General features: G+C 41.8%; 1 protein-coding gene across 7 annotated transcripts; it reads right to left on the bottom strand.

The window, feature by feature from the left end:
* Positions 1 to 3,270: 3,270 nt before the first annotated feature.
* On the bottom strand, positions 3,271 to 23,436 carry LOC120051287 (RNA-binding motif, single-stranded-interacting protein 1-like). Of its 7 annotated transcripts, none has more exons than XM_038998068.1 (13): positions 23,089 to 23,436; positions 15,921 to 16,072; positions 13,743 to 13,801; positions 13,456 to 13,547; positions 11,344 to 11,504; positions 11,132 to 11,211; positions 10,919 to 11,031; positions 9,666 to 9,806; positions 9,460 to 9,510; positions 6,766 to 6,867; positions 6,476 to 6,559; positions 6,237 to 6,312; positions 3,271 to 6,126 (listed from the first exon to the last, which is right to left on the bottom strand). In XM_038998068.1, exons 1-12 carry the CDS (start codon positions 23,137 to 23,139, stop codon positions 6,244 to 6,246), a joined length of 1,155 nt encoding a protein of 384 aa, XP_038853996.1. In that variant the 5' UTR covers positions 23,140 to 23,436; the 3' UTR covers positions 3,271 to 6,126; positions 6,237 to 6,243. The 7 variants fall into 7 exon arrangements, with proteins under 7 accessions (XP_038853996.1, XP_038854001.1, XP_038854002.1 ...); XM_038998073.1 differs by having other exon boundaries at positions 6,488 to 6,559; XM_038998074.1 differs by having other exon boundaries at positions 6,488 to 6,556.
* Between the last annotated feature and the right edge of the window lie 1,608 nt (positions 23,437 to 25,044).

Below are 25,044 nucleotides of genomic sequence, written 5' to 3'. Positions count from 1 at the left end.
TGTAGAGTAAAACACATTAGTCACTTTTTACATTGCCATTGTAAAATGTATCCATAGGCCATACTGTAACCCCATAAAGATATGTGCCAGAAATATTTATTTAAAGGCCAATCAGCCCATTTCCTATGAAATACCATTGAACAGAAATGAGTGAATGAATCAAGACACTAGATACCACAGACCCTCTCAATGTCTGCACCCCCGATGTCTGCACAGGCACCCCCAATCTGACCTTGGCCCTACTTTAGGGAATAGCGCCATGTGTCCCTTCAGCTGTGGAGAATTAGACATCAGAAAGAGCGAGAGAAAGGAGAGCGAGAGAGAGAGCGAGAAGGGGGGTGGGGGGTGAGACAGAGAGAGTGCTAATCCTCCATCATTTGCTCCTTATGTTCATAGGGCCGATTTTCTTGCGTGGCGTGGGGGGGCATATGCCTGGCATTACAGTCTGGCGGGGTGGTGTCCGGGGCGTATGTGTGTGTGGTAATGGGGGATCTTGCACCCCAGTTCTTTTTCATCCCTTTACTGGTAAGATATATGGGACATGGTGCCTTTGTGTCTATGGCATCAGCTCAAGTAAGCTGCAGGCCTTAACAGAGAAGCCCCATAAAAGACACTGATATTACAAAGCATACATTACAACAAACCCCCTGGATGCTAGACACGGTGTGAAAAAGAGCACGGTTAGCGTCATGGATATATACTGTATACTCACGTTTATATACATCACCGGTTAGCAAGTACATTGATACATCAAGTTCTTATCAAGACAGTGCTAACGATGACTTAAAGCGGAATCTGAAAATATATATTATTCTATTTATATGATTTTGGACATCTACTAGGTCTACTTACTGATCTGAATGCATAGCCCCCTCTGCTGTTGATTGAAGGTACTTAAGGTAAATCAAATCACATTTTATTGGTCACATATTTAGCAGACATTATTGCGAATGTAGTGAAATGCAGTGCAGTAGTATCTAACAATTCACAACAGTACACACAAATCTCAAAGTAAAATAATGGAATTGAGAAATATATAAATATTAGGACAAGCAATGTCGGAGTGGCATTGACTAGAATACAGTATATAAACTCAGCAAAAAAAGAAACGTCCTCTCACTGTCAACTGCTTTTATTTTCAGCAAACTTAACATGTGTAAATATGTGTATGAACATAACAAGATTTAACAACTGAGACATAAACTAAACAAGTTCCACAGACATGTGACTAACAGAAATTGAATAATGTGTCCCTGTCCAAATCAAAAATAACTGTCAGTTTCTGGTGTGGCCACCAGCTGCATTAAGTACGGCAGTGCATCTCCTCCTCATGGACTGCACCAAATTTGCCAGTTCTTGCTGTGAGATGTTACCCCACTCTTCCACCAAGGCACCTTGCGAGACATTTCTGGGGGGAATGATTCTAGCCCTCACCCTCCGATCCAACAGGTCCCAGACGTGCTCAATGGGATTGAGATCCGGGCTCTTCGCTGGCCATGGCAGAACACTGACATTCCTGTCTTGCAGGAAATCATGCACAGAACGAGCAGTATGGCTGATGGCATTGTCATGCTGGAGGGTCATGTCAGGATGAGCCTGCAGGAAGAGTACAACATGAGGGAGGAGGTTGTCATCCCTGTAACGCACAGCGTTGAGATTGCCTGCAATGACAACAAGCTCAGTCCGATGATGCTGTGACACACCGCCCCAGACCATGACGGACCTTCCACCTCCAAATCGATCCCGCTCCAGAGTACAGGCCTCGGTGTAACGCTCATTCCTTCAACGATAAACGCGAATCCGACCATCACCCCTGGTGAGACAAAACCGCCGCTCGTCAGTGAAGAGCACTTTTTGCCAGCCCTGTCTGGTCCAGCGATGGTGGGTTTGTGCCCATAGGCGACGATGTTGCCGGGGATGTCTGGTGAGGACCTGCCTAACAATAGGCCTACAAGCCCTCAGTCCAGCCTCTCTCAGCCTATTGCGGACAGTCTGAGCACTGATGGAGGGATTGTGCGTTCCTGGTGTAACTCGGCAGTTTTGTTACCATCCTGTACCTGTCCCGCAGGTGTGATGTTAGAATGTACCGATCCTGTGCAGGTGTTGTTACACGTGGTCTGCCACTGCGAGGACGGTCAGCTGTCCGTCCTGTCTCACTGTAGCGGTGTCTTAGGCGTCTCACAGTACGGACATTGCAATTTATTGCCCTGGCCACATCTGCAGTCCTCATGCCTCCTTGCAGCATGCCTAAGGCACGTTCACGCAGATGAGCAGGGACCCTGGGCATCTTTCTTGTGGTGTTTTTCAGAGTCAGCAGAAAGGCCTCTTTAGTGTCCTAAGTTTTCATAACTGTGACCTTAATTGCCTACCGTCTGTAGGCTGTTAGTGTCTTAACGACCGCCCCACAGGTGCATGTTCATTAATTGTTTATGGTTCATTGAACAAGCATGGGAAACAGTGTTTAAACCCTTTACAATGAAGGGTTTTTACTCATTATTATCTTTGAAAGACAGGGTCCTGAAAAAGGGACGTTTCTTTTTTTGCTGAGTTTACATATGAAATGAGTAAAACATTATGTAAACATTATTAAAGTGGCCAGTGATTCCATGTCTATGTACATAGGGCAGCAGCCTCTAAGGTGCAGGGTTGAGTAACCGGGTGGTAGCCGGCTAGTGACAGTGACTAAGTTCAGGGCAGGGTACTGGGTGGAGGCCGGCGAGTGATGTATCTTTAACAGTCTGATGGCCTTGAGATAGAAGCTGTTTTTCAGTCTCTCAGTCCAAGCTTTAATGCACCTGTACTGACCTCGCCTTCTGGATGATAGCGGGGTCAACAGGCCGTGGCTCAGGTGATTCATGTCCTTGATGATTCTTTGGGACTTCCTGTGACATCGGGTGCTGTATATGTCCTGGAGGGCAGGCAGTGTGCCCCTGGTGATGTGTTGGGCAGACCGCACCACCCTCTGGAGAGCCCTGCGGTTCGGGCGGTGCAGTTGCCATACCAGGCGTGTTGTGTCGTCTGCAAACTCGATAACTGACGCAGTCATGGGTGAACAGGGGGTGCAGGAGGGGGCTGAGCATGCACCCTTGTGGGGCACCTGTGTTGAGGATCTGCGTAGTGGAGGTGTTGTTTCCTACCTTCACCACCTGGGGACGGCCCATCAGGAAGTCCAGGACCCAGTTGCACAGGGCGGGCTTCAGTTAAGATTTAGTAAACAAATACATCAACAAATAAAATATGAGACATAAATGACAAAACAAACTCACCTCATAGGGCTGATTCATGGTGGGTTTTTATTCAAATGTTTTTATAAAGGAAAGCACAAGGATAAGATTGGTAGAACAATCTGGTGAAACAATGGCTGTAACATACATAAGGAAACAAAAATACAAAATGAGCGTATTTTTCTTTTCTAACTGATGATACCCAGCAGCATCATCACCCGGACATGTAAAACAAAAAAGTCTATCTTTCTGCATAAATTACTACTATTTCATTTTATTTATCGTCATCAGCCAGTCTATATCACACAAGTGTTGGTTGAATTTGCTGTACAACTAGCCTATTGATCCAGACACAGAATTGCGCTTGGTTCAGACATCGCTAGCTATGCAAGACTACAAATAGTATGGTTGCAATTTAAACTTCCATCTTTAGACTTCCGCAACCCCCTCACCACATTAACTGCCAACACAAAGTCCCATACAGCGAAGGTATGTGTGATTCAAGGGAAGAACAGATCCAAGTCTAGCCGCCTACACTACCACGTGGTGGGTTTGCATTCCTCTTTTATTTAAAAAAAAATCGCCTCATTCCCCAGCCTATTGGAACCTCTGTTCGACAAGCAGCACTTTGTTTTTCTTTTAAGAGACTCCAAAACTAAGGCGGAGCTAAAACCATATTCTACCTGTAACAATGTTCATATCGGAAAAACACAACAAAAACAAGATTCAGCATGATACTAAACAAAACAGAATGTTTCTTTATTTGAGGACAGAGTGGTAGGAGGAGGAATTGTAAAAATTGCTATTGGCCAGCTCCTGAGCTTGGCTTTGGATGTGTCCCAAATCACACCCTATTTCCTTTAGAGTGCAACGCTTTTGACCCATAGAGATACATAGAGGACTCTAGTGCCCAGAAGCCTATTGACTTGGCAGCGCCATTGAGGACTTTCCCCATTTTGAAGTAGTCAACTGGGTGGGACTTCCAATGGGTTAAAGGGATACTTCGGGATTTTGGCAATGAGGCGCTTTATCTACTTCTCCAGAGTCAAATGAATTTGTGGATACCATTTTTATGTCTCTGTGTCCAGTATCATTGAAGTTAGAGGTAGTTTCGTGAGCCAATGCTAACTAGTGTTAGCGCAATGACTGGAAGTCTATGGGTATCTGATAGCATGCTAGTAGATAAAGGGCATCACTGCCAAAATCGCGAAGTATCCCTTTAAGGAAGGATCATATCATTCCATCCAGGTCACCAGAGGTATCAGCCAATGAATTATACTCATGAGTAAATATTCCATAACTACAGGTGGCAGTATATCACCAACCTTATCTTTATACCTGTTCAAAACAACACATTCTAGATGGCAGTGTGCACCCTTTCAGTTTGTTTACCAACTCAGAAGTAGTAGAAGAAATGTACTTCAAAATGGAGATGGCTTCAATGGAGCTGCCCGTGCTCTCACAAGACGGCATAATGTGATAAATACAATGATGTGATGTCTATCTAAGTCTATGTTTTGAACATAGCCCTATGTGAAAAGCCTATGGGTCAAAAGTAATGCACTACATAAAGAAAAGGGTGCGATTTGGTCCGCAGCTTTTGTGTTCTTCTCTGGTGAAGCGGGCTGGACCTGCAAACCCAGCCATACCAGCCCAGACAGAACTCTGAGGTAGATAAAACCAGTCACACATGACCACACATGGTCAAGATGACCATTAGAGCAAAAAGTTTAATTTTCTTTAAAGACAACCCCGTCAATTTAGCGTAAAGTAAAACAGATTGTAATTTCATCATTAAAGTTAAGCATTTTCTATTAATATTACTGTATCTGTTGAAGTAAAAAATAGCAGAGAAAAAAATGTAACCGCCTTGACGTTACCTCACAATTTCAAGCTTGCATTTCTTTTTAGATCTATTTGTGTTTTTTATTTCAATTGTAGGCTATTTTGTCTTAATTAGGGAGATGAGATCAGTATGTGTAGCATTTGATGGAGGTCAACATCCCTGGCTGTGTGTGAAATATGACAAAACAAGACACCTGCACTGTCAAAGTCTAAAGAGACCTTACTATGGACTGACAGTAGTTCTAATTAAGAGTGGCTGTTCTTTTTAATGTAGCCTGGTTAGACCAGGCTGAATACTGTGATCACCATGAAGTGAAACAGTGAAACGTCAGGGAATCAGTTTGGATTCTGCCAGGCTATGTAAAATGACTATTATGATGTTAGCGGAAGGCACATTATCCAACCCATCATCTATTTGGCAAAACATCTGCTTCTTTATCAGTTCTCTATTCATAGATTGATTGACAGCTGCCAAACGGCCAATTCTACATATTTAATCTGATACAGAAAATCATGTCAGACATTAACCCTAAAAGCCTAATTGAATGATAATATCTTATAAAGACCAAAAATAAAAACCAGTAACACCTCACCAAGTGAACACTTTTTGCAAGCAACATTTTTTTCATCATATATCTTGGCTAATAAACTACCTATAAAACCCATTGGAAATCTCTTTTCCCTTAAGTCAACAGATTCCACAAAAAAAAGAATCAATCTCATGCATCTTTTAACATCACGCTGTAGGCTACTTGTCCCATTGCATCCACTTGGAGAATCCGTGGTAAAAAATACACGTCTTTTCGTTTATCAAAATAAAACATTTTTTCCTGTTTTGAAGGGGGGGAATAATTGTTGGTTTTGTCCATTTTTACACCTCTGTCTTCGTTTTACACACCATAGTATCATTGCTGTTGGTTCCATCATACACAGTTGTTTGGTTGAAGCTGTGCAAAATAGTTCTTACTGAAGTCTGGTCTGGTCCAATCAGGAGAGGCTGTGACTGTGACATCATGAGTCAGCGCCCACAGCTTCCATTACTGCTCACAGAAGTCACCTGACAATACACAACACAATCAGGATCACTACTCCTACTATGAGCAGTGCTACAGTACAATTAAAACTATCACTTCCATCTCATATAGGGACTCATAAGGAAGCACATACCTTATCGTTACTTGCTCTGTTGACTGTAGGGAGACGAATTGTTGGACGAATCCACTTGTTGCTGTGAACCATTTTCCTGAAGAGGGAAAAACTGTGTAACTTCACATCTTAATATCTGGTATTAGCACCATCAAGTAAGTAATGGTATGGGATGTCAAAATTGATGTAAAATGTCTGTACTCATGATGAGACATGGATGAATGAGAGGAGATCAACACGATGAGATGGCAAAGACGAACCTCGGAACTTACGGCTGTCTGCTGCATGTGGGCGTACTGAGGAATATAGGCTGCCTGGACTGCAGCGTTGGCTGAAATATACTGCTGTCACAAGGAAAACAACAATATATTAGATTAGCTCAAATCGTGATTTAAGAGATACTGTACCCCTCAGAAGTTAGCCAACTCATTTTCACCCAATCCCAAACCACCACCTATTCCTTAGCCTCTGTGCACTTTAGATCTGAGTTTGCATCAGGTAAAATGAGACTAACTAAATTGCACCTCCCCCTTCCCAGAATCCCCCTCACCGCTCCACTGCTGCCCAATGAGAGATGGCCCATCTGCTGTGTCATGACTGCGGTGGGCTGCATTGTCATGGTGTGGTCCACAGAGGGCGACATTACAGCCTGCTGTAGCAGAGAGAGAGAAAGAGAGAGAGAGAGATAGAGAAAGATTATAATTCTAGAATCAATACAAGGTCATCCTCATACTCAAATCCATTGAGGATCAATGGAAGGTCTGCAGACAAAAATATCTGGCTTTAAAATGATTGGAATTTGTGGTTAGGTTTAACTGTAATAACTCATTCATAACACTGATTCGGTACAGAGCTGAACAGGGACTGGTTACACTTAATTACATTAACAAGCCTAACAAATGTTGGTTATTTAAAAAAAAATTGAAACAACTAATTGACCGACATCGGTTCAATTATTTTAATTCCATTTTGTTCATTTTGTTTTGGTGACCTCGATGTGCAGATTCTGTAGAGATAAATCAGATCAAGCCTGAATTGTGCAATATAGTAGGGAGTTGCAGTTTCAAACAGGCCAATATTCTACATAGTTTAGCGAAGAAAACATGATAATTAACTACAATGACCATAATCCACTGTGTGCCCAGTTTAAACTTGTCCGATCTGTGCGGAGCAGACATGGAGACAGAGAACAGAGAACGAGTGGGATGGAACGGAGTTGCTTCGCGAGCTTGAAAATGCAGGATCTAAGTGATTGATAGTTGGTTTTCAGCAGTCATAAAAGTATGCCTTATTTACTTTGAAGAACTACTAAAATAGTGATTTTGTCAGACAATATTGGCAGCAGCTTTATAGAGATGAGATAATGACTTGGAATTAAATAATAAAGTCATCAAATAAAGAATTTTATTAAACTATAGTAATGTGAATAAATGATGGTTAATAAGTGATAAGCAGTAATGGTCAGTCACTACCATCAATAATAGTTATATTCTGTGTTGTTACAGTATTCAACCCACATACTGCATAGTGCATTTAATGTAAAAAATAAATAAAAAATAAATAAAAATAAAACCGTGATTATTTTGTAATAATCTAACAGAAACTGAAACAATCTCAAAAAGCACTAATCGCTCAGCACCAACCAAGTGTAACTTGTGACTTCAAGTTAGTTCGATTAATCAGACAAGCTCAGCACCCCCCAAAAATACATATTTTTTAGGCCTCAAGGCCATCCGTATAAGCCAAAAGGCCTTGAGGGAATGTACCATTTCCTTCTCAAAATGGGGGGAAACAGACACAGACACTTGTTCTACTTGAAACCATCTGCTGAGAGATGCAAATCGTTCAGTCATAAGACCGTGTCTGCTGCAGGCATTTCCTGTTGGCTCCATACAGCAGTGGGAGCAGAGAACTAGAGGCCAGAGAGGCACAGATGTATCTTGGTCCCAAATTACACCCTTTTCCCTCAAACTCAACTCTGGACCATTTTTCATTGTTCCCCTCTAATCAGGGACTGATCTAGACCTGGGACACCAGGTGGGTACAAATAATTATTAGGCAGAACATACAACCAGCAGGCTCTGGATCTAGTAGGATAAGAGTTGAATACTCCTGCCCTGTTCCCTACATAGTGCACAACTTTTGACCAGAGTCCAGAGTCAGTTAGCTACAGGAAAAAAGAGCTCTCTGCTTTTGTCTCAGGCTCTGGTCAAAAGTAGTGCACTATATAGGGAATAGGGTGCAAATTCAGACGCAACCTTAATCCACCGTGTCACATCCAGATGATAAAAGGAAAAGAGCTCAAGAGCTTAAACTCACCAGGGGAGGTTCCCCTTTAAATACTAATCAAAACAATTGATTTGTTCCGCACTCACTGAAATATGAGGGAATGTTCCGGTTCCCAGAACTGGGCTCGGGCTCGGCTCTGTTTTGTTCTGTTCTCTTCCCACACAGATTTTGGGGGTGTTTATTCTGCAGCGTCAGCAGAACTCGCTGATTAAAGTAACACATTCTGGTTTTGAATCAGGGTATTTGTAACTGAGGTAACATGTCATATGTCAGCCTCTCAACAAATACTATCAGTGGAATAAGATATATACAGGGGCGAAACTGACTTTTAACAAGGCACACCTGTTAATTTAAATGCATTTCAGGTGACTACCTCATGAAGCTGGTTGAGAGAATGCCAAGAGTGTGCAAAGCTGTCATCAAGGCAAAGGGTGGCTATTTGAAGAATCTCAAATATAAAATATATTTTGATTTGTTTAACACTTTTTTGGTTACTACATGATTCCATATGTGTTATTTCATAGTTTTGATGTCTTCACTATTATTCTAGAATGTAGAAAATAGTAAAAATAAAGAAAAACCCTTGAATGAGTAGGTGTTCTAAAACTTTTGACCGGTAGTGTATATGTCCCCCCACTTCTAAAACCAAAGTTGCGCCCCTGGATATATATTTAACAATTTTTTTCACTATGTTTTTGTATATGGGAAGTAGCCGACTAACTGTATTATTAGTCGTATGTATGAGATACGCATGGTATAAATCGTCCAATTAAATGTTTACTTGCAGTATGTCTGTAGTCTACATGCATAGCGCTATGAATTGAGTAAGAATTAGTTTCTTTCACTGTGTGTTTTGTACCAGGGTAGGGTAGTACTCCATTTGTGGCAAAATGGTCTGACACATATTTTCTAGCACTGTGTGTGTGGAGTAAGAAAGACATTTCATTTCTCTTACCGGGTGTTGCATGATGTAAGGCTGGTGGGCCATCCAGGAAGGATTCTGTATCTGCCACATGAAAGGGTAGGGTTAACCTCATGCCACATTCTTCATATTTACATAACATTTACATTTTAGTCATTTAGCAGGCACTCTCATCCAAAGCGACTATCATCTTTTGATCATTTATATTGAATTAACTCCAGGATAAATGATGTGCCTACCTGGTAGGAGGTGACAGGAGACATGTAGGGGGACATGGCTTGCTGAGCCATCATTCTATTGGCCGTTAGGGTGTAGGGAGAGGCATAATAGCCGTTCTGCATAGCAGCTGAGGTGGGGTCGTAGGTGAGAGTCATCCCGCCCTGGTTGGACAAAACAGAACCGTCACACAAAGCCAGATCCTTATCATCTAACCGTCACATTAGCATCACAATACCAACCATTAAATCAGTACCGTGATCTGTAATGGGCTATGCAGTGGTTCCTAAACTGTGGGGCGTGCCCCCCTGGGGTCGGCAGGGGGGGCACCGGTAGAATTGTGTAGAACTGCAGGAAATAAGCTTTAAACCTGCAGAATGCAGTCCACAAAGAAGAGGTGGAAAAAGTACCAAATAGTCATACTTGAGTAAAAGTAAAGATACCTTAAAAGAAAATGACTCAAGTAAAAGTAAAAGTCACCCAGTAAAATACTACTTGAGTAAAAGTCCAAAAGTATTTGGTTTTAAATATACTAGTATCAATAGTAAATGTAATTGCTCAAATATACTTAAGTACAAAAGTAAAAGTATAAATATTTTCAAATTCCTTTTATTAAGCAAACCGGACAGCACCCTTTTATAGTTTTTGGATAGCTAGGGGCACACTCCAACACTCAAACGAAGCATGTGTGTTTATTGAGTCCGCCAGATCAGACGCAGTAGGGATGACCAGGGATGTTCTCTTGATAAGTGTGTGAATTGGACCATTTTACTGTCTTGCTAAGCATTCGAAATGTAACGAGTACTTTTGGGTGTCAGGGAAAATGTATGGAGTAATAAGTACATTATTTTCTTTAGGAATGTAGTGAAGTAAAAGTAGTTGTCAAAAATAATAATAGTAAACTACAGATACCCCCAAAAACTACTTAAGTAGTACTTTAAAGTATTTTTACTTAAGTACTTTACTCCACTAGTCATGAACAGTTCTTGTGCCCATAGAAATAGACAAGGTGTGTGTGCTCAACTGCCGGGGGGGGGGTCCCGAATGCTGGAAGGGGGACCCGAGTGAAAAAGTTAATGAAACCCTGCTCTAATGAACTGGTCTCTCAGGATAGGATTAACACTGGGCCCTGGGCAAGTCAGTCAACACTAGAAATGAGGTCATGCATTTTATTCTTAAAATGGCCTTTATTAGTCTGGCAGGGAGAGAAAACGTGCAGTTGTGGGTCCTCCCACAGAGACATCCAGACAGATGGGACGGACAGAGAGGCACTTACAAGTCTGAGCTCTCCCTCTCTGGGCCATGTCCGACCGCTGGGGATGTATGGACTGTGGCTGTGCCTCTTCCTCTGACCATCGGCAAACTTACACAGCAGGGGCTCAGAGGGAGCTGGAGAGGGAAAAAACACATCATCCTCACCATTAGCGAAACCAAAAAGTGAGCATCGCAGCCCAAAGCATGAGAGAGAATAAGAGAAAATAGACCTTACCCATAGTTCCAGGCGCTGTCTTGATAAACTTCCCATTGAAGTGGGCTATGACTGAGTTACACATCTCCTTGGACTCCATCCTGAGAATAGTAGACACAAGTCACACATGAATCAATGGGACCGAAATGAGAAAAAGTAGCAGGATTTGAACCCACAACCCTTCGAGTTACCGACATCCGTCAAACTGTTACTGAGCATTGAGATGTTCTCACCTGGCGAAGCCGACCCCTCTGCTGGCCCCGCTGTAGTCTCTGAGGACGCGGGTGGAGATGACCTGTCCAAAAGGCCTCAGCAGCCCCTCCAGCTCCTGCTCGTCTACAGACACAGGCAGGTTGGAGATGTACAGGTTGGTGGGGTCCTGCTCCTGTTGCTGCTTAGAGAGAGGGACAGAGAAATGAACCGAGAGGTATCAGGATCCTTTCCCTCCAAAGAATCTACGGTAATTTGGACGGCAACACCAACTTAAACCACAATAGCACTCGAGGACAACCACATGGACATTTCAACTCTGATTAAAATGAAGCGTTGACACGATTTGAGTCTGTGATGATATCCAAGCCAGGATATCCAAGCCATAACAACAACAAAAGAACACAACTGAACATGAGTCAGCTAGGGTTGTGTGTTGCCTTAGTGACGGTCACGTCCAGGTCATGAGGGGTCTTCAGTCAACAACTCTGTAAATGCGTTATCAAGGACTTGAGTTTCTATGGCCCTTGATTTGCTCATTATGGCGATTGGTCTCTTTTTCTATTTTCTACGCATCCTCTCCATAGATTTAACACCTGGTTCAGTTCTCCCATCTTTACCATTACGAGCTCAACAGCTGAGCAGTACAGTTATGCAGCTACCATAAAGGCACACTGTGTTCTGCTGGCCTCGGCAGAAATACAGGAGCTAGCTAGACACAGGTCCCCTGAGAGAGAGAAAGAGAGATAGCAGAAATGCGCTGACGGAGAGAAATATATATGGAAAAGTGAAACCGGTGAAACTGGGAGGAGGAGAGCAGTGTTAAAGTACTTATATAAAAAATATTGTACTTTTTACTCCTTACATTTTCCTTGACACCCAAAAGTACATTTTGAATGCTTAGCAGGACAGGGAAATGGTCAAATTCACACACTTATCAACAAAACATCCCATCTGCCTCTGAACCTGGTGGACTCATTAAACACACATGCTTTGTTTGTAAATTATGTCTGAATGTTGGAGTGTGCCCCTGACTATCCGTAAATGTAAGAAAACAAGAAAATGGTGCCGTCTGGTATGCTTAATATAAGGAATTTGAAATGACTTATACTTGTACTTTTACTTTTGATACTTAAGTATATTTTAGCAATTACATTTATTTTTGATACTTACGTATATTTTAAACCAAATTCGTTTATACTTTTACTAAAGTAGAATTTTACCGGGTGACATTCACTTTTACTTCAGTCATTTTCTATTAAGGTATCTTTATTTTTTACTCAAGTATGACAATTGGGGACTTTTTCCACCACTGGAGAAGAGGTTCAAATCATAGGTCGAGGCTGAAAAAAAGACCACCCTATTTCACCAAAGAAGTATTCAAACTAATAAGCATAACATCAGTAATTGGACATGGAACGTTAGCATAGCATGCTAACTCATAACACAGCATGAAATTCTACCTGGGAGTATCCTAACCAGAGCACATTAATTAGTAGTTGCTGTGTGCCACGAGACAGTCATAATATTTGCATAGCAGCAGAAATCTGTCCGTCCTGTTCTGTGCGTGCATGTGGACCGACTGTTTTTTGGCAGCGAGCGGGAGAGGGAAGGGAGGACATCTGGCTTCATTTGAGAACGTGAATGGGGTCACCGCCTGAACAGCCAGCCAGTCAGCTGGGGTCATGTGACTGACTCTGCTGCTCTGCTTTACACACACACACAAACATACACATACACACACACACACACAAATGCACGTACATGTACATTGCACACACACACACACACACACACACACACACACACACACACACACACACACACACACACACACACACACACACACACACACACACACACACACACACACACGCGCACACGCACACGCACACACAAACACACACACACACAGTTAAATGCACACGCACAGTCTACTGCTCCAAATAATCTGTCATTGTAATTTACAAAACAGAGACATGGAATGGAACATTAGCATAACATGCTAACTCATAACATAGCATAAAATGCTAACCAGGAGTATCCTATCCCAGAGCACATTAATTAGTAGTTGCTGTGCTACGAGACAGACAGTCTGTTGTTCTGCTAACAGAAGAACACAGAGTTCCTCTCACCTTAGCCATCTGGGCTTGTATCCCACTGGTCTTTAGGGCATGGACCGTCTTCTGGGCTGATGCAGGGCTGTCAAAGTCCACAAACCCGTACCCTGGAGTTGGAGGAGCACAGAAACAACCGTCATATACAGTACTACAACGTAATATTAGTTTGCTTTACATTACATTGCAAATGCATTTGCTTAGTAGCATACCAGTGTGTGATACTATCTGACAACCGTAAAATGTATCATTTGTTTCGATAAATTGGAGAAAAGGAGATAAATATTAGCATACGTGATACTGACCTTTACATTTGTTGGTTGTTTTATCGAGGATAGCCTTTGCCGATACGATCTTGCCGTATCTATGAACACAAGAAGAATCGAATGTTAATAACAGGATGTTGCTCTCTTATCCTTTAACTGTATTGATTATCACTACAATATGCATACATTATTGTTTTAAAGGTCAAACTATATTTCAATCTACCGATCCTCTCTATTTGGTACAGTATGTGTTATGAAGGCTCAATGGTTAAAGCTGGTTGAAATGATGTCAATACAATCAGTTTACAACCCACATATGGTTGTAGTTACGTCATTTCAACCACTTGCTGGTGGGGGGGGGGTTCATTTTAGCTTCAAATATATGAATTCATTAAAAAAATACTGTATGCCCTATATCGCAGACAGAGTGTCGCTCTACTGCTAAACTTCTACAACAAGGGCCGGGAGTCAGAACGCTAGGCTTGCACAAGAACGCATGACATCATCGCTGAGAAGAAGGCAGCCATTTAAGCCGGGTAAGGCAACCGGGTGGTGAGGCTTGGAGGGAACATATTAAGCCTTATGACCACACAGCACACCATGTTATTTCGGTAGACTCATTTAAGAGAATCAATTCCTCATTGTGTCTTTAACCACATTGTGTCTTTAACCGAATTAAACCCCCATACTAACTGGCATACTAAAAGGCACTTCTGCCGAGTCACTGAATGACGTCAATAATTACAACAGACTAAAGACAAGAGGTTAACGCAATCCATTGCGATCACACATTGCAGTATTTACACAGTAGCATACAAATATATGTATAAAACTCTGAAAGCTTTGGGCAGTGTAAAAAATAACAAATTGACTCCCCACACAGGAACCTAGCTACAAACATCCATAATATGTCAAATATGTGTGGTGGGATGTAGATATATAAAGAGACAACAAACATTGCTACAACAGCCTACGTTATGTCAAAGAGCAGCCTGACGTTAGTCCAAAGAGAAAACAATAGATGCCTAGCATAGCCTAACTATTTGTTCATGTCAACACTCCATGTTACAGTACTTGAAAAACAGCATGTGTCATAAACTATGCTCAGACTCAGACAGAAATACCCGAGTTGAAAGGATGCCAAGCCGTTTTGCGGAACTGGTATTTTAAGGACGTGCATCATGCTTTGGTTGAACTAAACGCTTGGCTAACATTAGCCTGGTTGCAATGAAAGGCTCTTTCATTCCTGCTTTGTGCCGGCGAGCAGGCCACCACCGTTGGGAGCAAAACACAAGCAAACAACACAGCAACAGCGGCTGTTGCCCCTGGTAACATGGTTGAATGCTTCGCTCCATATGCTTGTGGTCCAGCGGAGGCCAGAGGCGCACAGAGACAAACCCAACCAAACATGACAATTGCTGCATTCACCAATCCCAATACTGTAGAAAACAGTCACGTTCCCTAATCTCTCGTCTCTACAGATACAGTATCATGTAAACACAGTTCCCATGGTTTAGTTGGTTGGAGGGGTGCTAGCTAGTGGCATCTATGCTTGGTTCATGCATGGTCCACATGAATATGGTATTGGCATATATAGCTGGAACAAGCTGTTCTAATTCATCATAATAATGTGTGTAAGTCAGTCAGTGCTTGTGTAGACTTGTGTGTGTGTGTGTGTGTGTGTGTGTGTGTGTGTGTGTGTGTGTGTGTGTGTGTGTGTGTGTGTGTGTGTGTGTGTGTGTGTGTGTGTGTGTGTGTGTGTGTGTGTGTGTGTGTGTGTGTCTGTGTGTGTAAGCTTTCATGTTTGTACGTGTGAGTGTGTGTGTGTGTGTGTGTGTGTGTGTGTGTGTGCGTGCGTGCGTGCGTGCGTGCGTGTGTGTGCATGCGTGTGTGTGCATAAAAGAGATACGGAAAGAGAGAGAGAGCGAGAGAGAGAGAGAGAGGGAGGAGGTGGACAAGGTGACAGACATACATTGTAGGAATTAGTCAAACTGCACATTCAGGCAAGGCATCATTCCCAGAAGTCAATGTGGTAACGATTCTGGTTCAAAATGTGTGTGTGTGTGCGCGCGCGCGCTTTCATGTTCATGTTTATACACGTGTGTATGCCTACGAGTGTGTGTGTGTGTGTAAGTGAGTGTGTGCGCGCGTGCTTTCATGTTTATACACATGTATGTATGCCTACGAGTGTGTGTGTGTGTACTGAGCAGTACTCACGGCTGGCAGAGCTTGACCAGGTCCAGGTCAGTGGTTGCTGGAGGCAGGCCGCGGATGTACAGGTTCGTTTTGCTGAGCTGGTCCCATCCTGTGGTGCTGCTGTTGCTGCTGGTGCTCACCGTGCTGGGGCTGGCTGGGGCCATGGGGTACGACTGCAAGGAAGAGACAAGACACTGTCAGGTACACAGTAAACACACGGTCACTCTGTTGTCCTCCGTTAACAGCGGTGTCTGTGCCTCAACCAGGAAAGAAAAGGAAATCCTGGACAGACTAGAGACGAGTTTCAACTCAGACACATTTGTAGTTATATGGTATTTACACAGGTAAGAGACAAGAGAGGACATCGGGTACACACAATGCCACTGACTTAACACACACACCGGTAAGCAGGCAAAAACACACACATATATGCACGTGGACAAAGACACACCCACACACAGACACACACACCCTCACGTACACAGACACACAGACAACACACACCCTCACGTACACAGACACACACACCCTCACGTACACAGACACACACACCCTCACGTACACAGACACACAAACACACACAGAGACAAACTGGTGTCCCTTGCCTACGGAAATATGAAACATGGCCTCCAGTGGCCTTTGTGCCACACCCAGAAAATACATCTGGGAATCTAGGAAACGTACACAGTATCATGATGTTTTTCATGCTTTTACTCGAGGTGAGACGCAGGTAGCTGATAAGACCCACGGCACACTGAGCACAGACTGTCAACAAGGCTCAGCTATATACCTAGCTTCCGCTTCCTGACACGCGAGGCAAAACAGTGCCCCCCCCCCCCCCCCCCAAGCTAGTCTATAGCGTAACCGAATCAACCGAAGCTTATGACATGACAGGCTCGCGTGCCATTCTTAGCTGGTGACGTGAGACTGAGATTCTATTTCACATAGACTATAAACACATCATGATGTGTTTTTTCAAGAACAGTCTATGCCATCTTATCGCGTAATTTCCCATCTGGTTTTGGACATCCAAACCATGATGACATTCTAATGTGTATTGTGATATAATGTGTGAGTGCAGCAGGGAGATAACAAGGATGTATGTGTGTGCATTATTTGACTCATGCCCTAATCAACTGACTTACCACTGTGAGTTACACACAGTCACATATTAGGTCAATGCATATCATTGTAGCTCCAACACTAACTCCAGGGCATCAGTGGTGGGAAAAGTACCCAATTGTCATACTTGAGTAAAAGTAAAGATACCTTCATAGAAAATGACTCAAGTATAAGTGAAAGTCACCCTGTAAAATACTACTTGAGTAAAAGTCTACATGTATTTGGTTTTAAATATACTTAAGTATCAAAAAGTAAATGTAATTGCTAAAATATACGTAAGTGTCAATAGTAAATCATTTCAAATTCCTTATATTAAGCAAAACCAGACAGCCCAATTTTCTTGTTTTAAAAATGTACAGATAGATACAAATGAAACATGTGTGTTTAGTGAGTCCGCCAGATCAGAGGCAGTAGGGATGACCAAGGATGTTCTCTTGATAAGTGTGTGAATGGACCATTTTCCTGTACTGCTAAGCATTCAAAATGTAACGAGTACTTTTGGGTGACAGGGAAAATGTATTGTGTAAAAAGTACATTATTTTCTTTAGGAATGTAGTGAAGTAAAAGTAGTCAAAAATATAACTAGTTAAGTATAACTACTTAAGTAGTACTTTAACGTATTTTTACTTAAGTTCTTTACACCACTGGAAAGCATATAGTAGTTGACAGCACCAGTCACGCTATTCGGCCCTGCTACAACTGACAGTAGTAGTGAGATTGTGTAATCTGTTGAGCTAGTGCATCAGCTATTCATCTGTGAAGAGCACACTTCTCCAGCGTGCCAGTGGCCATCGGTTACGATGCTAAACTGCATTTAGGTCAAGACCCTGGTGAGGACGATGAGCATGCAGATGAGCTTCCATGAGACGGTTTCTGACAGTTTGTGCAGAAATTCTTCAATTGTGAAAACCCACAGTTTCAGCAGCTGTCTGGATGGCTGGTCTCAGTCGATCCCGCAGGTGAAGAAGTCGGATATGGAGGCCCTGGCGTCGTTACATGTGGTCGGCGGTTGTGAGGCCGGTTGGATGTACTGCCAAATTCTCTAAAATGACATTGGAGGCGGCATATGGTAGAGAAATGAACATTCAATTCTCTGGCAACAGCTCTGGTCTTACAGTCAGCATGCCAACAGCACGCTCCCTCAGAACTTGAGCCATTTTTAGCATGTTGTTGTGTGACAAAATTACAAGGTGCACCTGTGTAATGATCATGCTATTTAATTAGCTTCTTGATATGCCACACCTGTCAGATCGATGGATTATCTTTGCAAAGGAGAAATGCTCACTAACAGTGATGTAAACACATTTGTGCACAACATTTTGGAGAAATTTGATTTTTGTGCGTATGGAACATTTCTGGGATCTTTTATTTCAGCTCATGATGGAACCAAAACTTTACATGTTGCGTTTATATTTTTTGTTCAGTGTTATATATATACACGGTGCCATGAAAAAGTATGTGCCCCCTTTCTGATTTTCTCTATTTTTGTATATTTTTGATACTAAATGTTATCAGATCTTCAACCAAAACCTAATATTAGATAAAGGGAACCTGGTTTTACAAATAACGAAATATATAGATATTTATTTTATTTATTTATTTAACAAAGTTGCAGTATGCAACACCCAATAATTCCCCTGTGTGAAAAGGTAATTGCCCCTTACACTCAATAACTGGTTGTGCCACTTTTAGCTGCAATGAATGCAACCAAATGCTTCCTATAGTTGTCGATCTGTCTCTCACATCGCTGTGGAGGAAGTTTGGCCCACTCTTGCATGCAGAACTGCTTTAACTCAAGGATATGTGGGTTTTCAAGCATTATCTGCTCGTTTCAAGTCCTGCCATAACATCTCAATTTGGGATAAGGTTTGGACTTTGACTAGGCCATTCCAAAACTTCAAATGTGTTTTTAACCATTTTCATGTAGACTTGATTGTGTGTTTTGGATCATTGTCTTGCTGCATGACCCAGCTGCACTTCAGTTTCAGCTCCCAGACGGATGGCCTGACATTCTCCTGTAGAATTCTCTGATACAGAGCAGAATTCATGGTTCCTTCTATTAAGGCAAGTTGTCCAGGTCCTGAGGCAGCAAAGCATTCCCAAACCATCACACGACAACCACCATGCTTGACCGTTGGTATGAGGTTCTTACTGTGGAATGCAGTGTTTGGTTTTCACCAGCGATAATTGGACCCATCTCATCCAAAAAGTTGACTCAAGTTTGCCAAAAAGCACCTGGATGATCATCAAGACTCTGGGAAGAATGTCCTATTGGACAGATGATTTAAAAGTCTAACTTTTTTGGACGACATGGGTCCCATTATGCCTGTGAAAAGACATTCAGCACTACTGTTCTTTCTAGAATTTTCTAGCATGGAGTTTTTCCATTTCACCAAGCTCCAGAATGTCGGCAGTGAAATATAATGAGATGAATAGGGGTAGGAGTTTTTCGTAGTCACATGGTCAGGAACAAATCCTCACCCTAGTTCTATGCATTGCAGAATGCACTATAGGCTATAATAATAATGGGTGCTTATGTTTGTCTTTATATGTGTGAAATATGTGTGTTTTTTGCATATCCCAACTCCCCCATTATTCACAGCAATTAGGGTTAAGTGCCTTGCTCAAAGGAACAATAACAGACTTGTCACACTTTCAGGTCAGGGATTCAAACTAACAACCTTTTGGTTACTGGCCAAATGCTCTAGCCACTAGCCTACCTGCCGCTAGGCTATTTCCCTGGTGACATTCTTGCGTGGGGTGCTGTCTACACTCCTTCCATCACGGTTCCTTCCTAGTACTACAGTCTGGTCTGGTGTGTCAGTGGGAACCTACCACACATTCTCTGAGGCAAACCAGAGCCCTCCTCTGCAAGGCATTTCCTTCCTCTTACTCATTAAAATAGCTCCAACCCCGCAGAAGCCCCCCTAGGAAAATCTAGAATGGCATGCGGCAGACCAATTCATCTGTGAATTAAGAAAAAACATGTTCTGCCTTCCACCATTTGAAAACATATTTCCCAAAACAAAATGGTGAGCTAAATTACATTAAGATGGCCACCACATTGAATTAGGGCTAGGACTACTGGTATCGTTTAGGATGGAGATATCTTAAGCCTACCCACAGAATGCACACATAATCACCTCCATCTTGTGGACTAGAATCTTTGACGAAGCGAAGAAGGAAGAACCGTTGCATAACTAATTCAGATAAACAACAGATGATTATGCCTATGGATATCTTTACGGGTGGAGATCTACTAAGCCTACCGACAGAATCTACACACAATCAACTCCATCTTGTGGACTAGATGGTTGAATCAGCAGCCTGGTCTCATAGACTAGACGTAACATAGTACATCACTGGGGCTAAGCTTCCTGCCATCCAGGACCTATATACTAGGCGGTGTCAGAGGAAGACACAAAAAATTGTCAAAGACTCCAGTCACCCAAGTCATAATGTTCTCTCTGCTACTGCACGGTAAGCGGTACCGGAGTGCAAAGACTCCGTCCAAAAGGCTCCTTAACAGCTTCTACCCCCAAGCCATACTGTAAGACTGCTGAACAATTAATCAAATGGCCATCTGGACTATTTACATTGACACCCCCCTTTGTTTCTACACTGCTGCTACTCGCTGTTAATTATCTATGCATAGTCACTTTACCCCTACCTACATGTACAAATTACTTCGACTAACCTGCACCCTCGCACATTGACTTGGTACTGGTAACTCCTGTATATAGCCTCATTATTGTTATTTTATTTTTATTTTTTACTTTAGTTTATTTAGTAAATATTTTCTTAACTCTATTTCTTGAACTGCATTGTTGTAAGTAAGCTCGTAAGTAAGCATTTCACGGTAAGGTTGTATTCGGCGCATGTGACAAATAAAATGTGATTTGATTTAGTTAACATAAATCGGGAGCACTGAAATTAGTATAGGTTAAGTTTGGTATGGTTACATAAGACAGAAGGTTACTTAAAGTGGCAATATGTCACTTTTTGGGCGACACGACCAAATTCACATAGAAATGTGAGTTATAGATCTATCATTCTACTTGAACGCAAGTCTAAGAAGCAGTAGATCTGTTTTCTATGATTCTCGTTCTTAAGTATTGTTTTTGCATCTTTTACTTTCGGTTTTGTACACCAGCTTCAAACAGCTGAAACAACAATATATTTGCTTATGGAAAATACTTCACAGCGGTTTAGATGGCACAATGATTCTCTACACTATACTAGTTTATTTTGTCACAAACTGAAATTGGGCTAACTATTAGATTTTTTACAATCAGGAAATGGCACGACGATTTCTGCATCGGGCATATAACGTGTACGTCTAGCATCCCAAAGGTTGCGTGTTCGAATTTCATCACGGGCAACTTGTGCATTTTAGCTAATTAGCAACTTTGCAACTACTTACTACTTTTTAGCTACTTTGCAACTACTTAGGATGTTAGCTAAACTTAACTCTTTAACCTAACTCCTAACCTTAACCCTAACTCCTAGCCTAGCTAACATTAGCCACCTAGCTAACGTTAGCTACAACAAGTTGGAATTCGGAACATAGCATAAGTTCTGGAGATTCGGAACATATCATACCAATTGCAGTTCGTAACATATCATACGAATTGTAATTAGTAACATATCATACGAAATGGAAGACGGACATCCACAAATGAATACATACCATACAAAACGTAACATATCATACTAATTGGGGTGTCCCGGATTTACATGTACTATGTCTACCCCTGAGTCCAGGTTGGAATCAGTGGTGAACTACAGTGTGGAGTGGTAAAGAAGGACTGAAGAACCAACTAATTTAGATGACTACCTGATTATTGGGCCTATTGGAATCATTCAGTGCGGATATAGCTACAAATCGCAATCACCTCCATCTTGTGGACTAGACGGCTGAATCAGTGGTGAACTACAACAGAGTAGTGGTACAGAACCACTGCATAAGTAGCTACACCTGAAAAGGCTCATTATAGATGCATGAACACCCATGCTCACTCCAGCACACTGACCCACATTAGGCAGAAGCTGAGCACGCCACTCACTAGAAGGCCTACCGGGCCGAACTTACTCAGGTGGTGGAGCAGGGCCTACTGTATCACTAGTCGGCCTATACAGAGCATGTTCTATTCTAACAATACCAACAAGGAATCTAAGATGTAGTAGGCCTGCAGTGCCTTCTGTAGCTATGCATCATCATAACTATTCTATTCTTTATTACTCTGTTCTATTGCTATTCTATTCAATCCTACAAGGAATCGAACAAATGGGACATTTGAACTACAATTTAAATGCCATACATTTGTGTGACCTGCGCGGCCTATTTTCATTAAAAACATGCTGAAGAAATAATGTATTTCTCCTCCAAGACTTGGGGATGTAGAGATAGAATATCGTAGGCCTACATTTGAAAAGCTGGGGAAATAAAACGGTGTATGTTCGGTGTATAAGGTGATTCTTCTTGTGAACATTATAGCAATGTTATTATAGCAATAGGCCTAACCTGGGTTACCTGGACCATACGGAGGGTCTCTCTCTCTTTCTCTCCCTCTGTCCTCCAGTAAATGAATGCGTAATTATATCATACATCATATAGGTCTATTCCTTCATCAGTTAGTTACCTTCTGAATGAGCAATTCGATGCGTATCTATCTGAACGTTAAAAATGTTATCCTATTTAGGGAATCAATCTATTTGGATGATAGTTGTTATAAGCCATTAGGGCCTAATACAATAAAAGCTGCTAGATAGGCTATTCTGTAATGCTAATTCAAGGACAAAGCCGATAATATAAAATGGACACTAATGCACAGAACATACTTGACCAAAATGTAGTGTAGCGAGCTACGGACAGTCACACTACATCACTTTGCAACCTGACTATAGGTGAGCGGTGTTATAACACTATAATAACGACTGTCGCTTCTCGTGACCGTGTTAACTGAGGTGATAAGACAGCTGGGCCGTACGCACATTCGAATTGGATGCGTTCAAGGGACTTATGGCACCGTTTTGGACCATCCCAGCCAGGGCTTTTTTGGCCTACCTGCTTCCGATATGTGCTCTTCAACGGGTTGGCAGTATTTGCAAAGATCATCCTGGATAGTCTATTCCAGTTATTCCGAGATAAAAAGCTTGTTTCCACAAAAAAGTCAGCTACATGCAGACCCGTTTATTAAAAGCCAGTGGGTTTATTTGGAAAAAATCCGCATATCGACCGGGTTAGAAATAAACTCCGATATTTCCGTTTTCGATCCTGATTCAAATGTCCTTGTCGCGTTGTCACATCTGTAGGCTACCTAACATAGGCTACACTGCGTAGGTTATATGGTTTAATCCCACCAAAGTGTCGTCCAACCCAGGCATCAAAACTCATTTCAGTTCATTGATCTACGACGTCCTACTGACCACTCCTGAGTCCCACCTACTACAGACCAAACCATTGCGCATACGATAGAGGTGCGTTTAAAGATATAATCAAATAACCTTGATATTGAGTACGGCTAGTATTAATATTCTGAACACAAAACACGTTTAAATGTTTGACAATCAACATATAACTAGTCACTATCATGAAAGATACATGTGAATACGCAAATTAATACATTGTATCAATTTGTCGTTCCCCATACCCCGCGTTTTGTTGACGCCCACACATACCATACATTCTTTACCCCCTCCCCCATTGACTCCCTCCCCCTCCCGGAGTCCAATGGTTAAAGCGAGAGATGAGAATTGACAGCTCAAGATGTAAAGGATAGGCGGTTCTGTTAGATAAGCAAAATACTGTAATATGTCATTGGTTTGTGCCTCACTAACATGAACATTCAAGACAAGGTGGTGTCTAGGGTGTTTTTAAAAAGGGACAGGGATAGAGATAGGAAGGATATAGGTTAGAAATTGTAATCTATGGTAGGCTATTTCCTCCAGCTCCTGTGATGATGTAGACCTAAGGACGGTGGGAGTAGAAACTAAATATAGACTGATCTATGATCACTAAAAAGTGCACTCTAAAAGTCCAATCTGTAATGGGAGGGTAATTTCACCTCAGATCTCACTGCGCTCAGACCACCTTGAATGATTTACTAGGCTAGAGGAAACCATTACGAATGCACCTGATATTTATCAACAATAAGCGTCTTTGCAGTGGAGGAAAAAGTACCCAATTATCATACTTGAGTAAAAGTACAATACCTTAATAGACTCAAGTAAAGGTCACTCAGTAAATTACTACTTGAGTAAATGTATAAAAGTATCTGGTTTTAAATATACTTAAGTATCAAATTAAAAGTAAACGCTATAAATCAGAAGGCACGATTGTCTTGTAATTGTTTATTTACAAATAGCCAGGGGCACACTCCAACACTCCAACACTCAATTAGTTTGTTTAGTGAGTCCACCAGATCAGTAGTAGGGATCAGCAGTAGGGATGACCATGTGTTCTCTTGATGAGTGCGTGAATTGGACACTTTTCCTGTCCTAAGCATCTGAAATGTAACGACTCAGGGAAAATGTATAGGAGGAAAGAAATACATATTTTCTATAGGAATGAAGTGCAGTAAAAGTAAAAGTTGTCCAAAATATCAATAATACAGTAAAGTACAGATACCCCCAAACACTACTTAAGTAGTACTTCGATGTTAACTTTAGTTACTTTACACAACTGCATCTTTGAATATACAACAATATCTGTACCATTCAGTGGTATTTTGTTGTAGACAGTCTCATTCATGTATGTTAAAATGTGTATATACACATATATATACTGTATATACACATTTTAACACATACATTGCCTTCAAAAAGTATTCATACCCTTTTACTTTTTCCACATTTTGTTGTGTTACAGCTGAATTTAAAAATACATGTTTTTGTCACTGGCCTACACACAATACCCCATAATGGCAAAGTGGAATTATATTTGTTGAAATTATGACAAATTAATTAAAAACGTAAAGCTGAGATGTAATCAGTCAATATAAGTATTCCACACCTATATTAT

The sequence above is a fragment of the Salvelinus namaycush genome, chromosome 7 (assembly GCF_016432855.1).
Source record: "Salvelinus namaycush isolate Seneca chromosome 7, SaNama_1.0, whole genome shotgun sequence".
Classification (NCBI taxonomy): Eukaryota; Metazoa; Chordata; class Actinopteri; order Salmoniformes; family Salmonidae; genus Salvelinus; species Salvelinus namaycush.
Note: the sequence above shows the minus strand (reverse complement) of the source record. Positions and strands in the feature narration are given on the sequence as shown.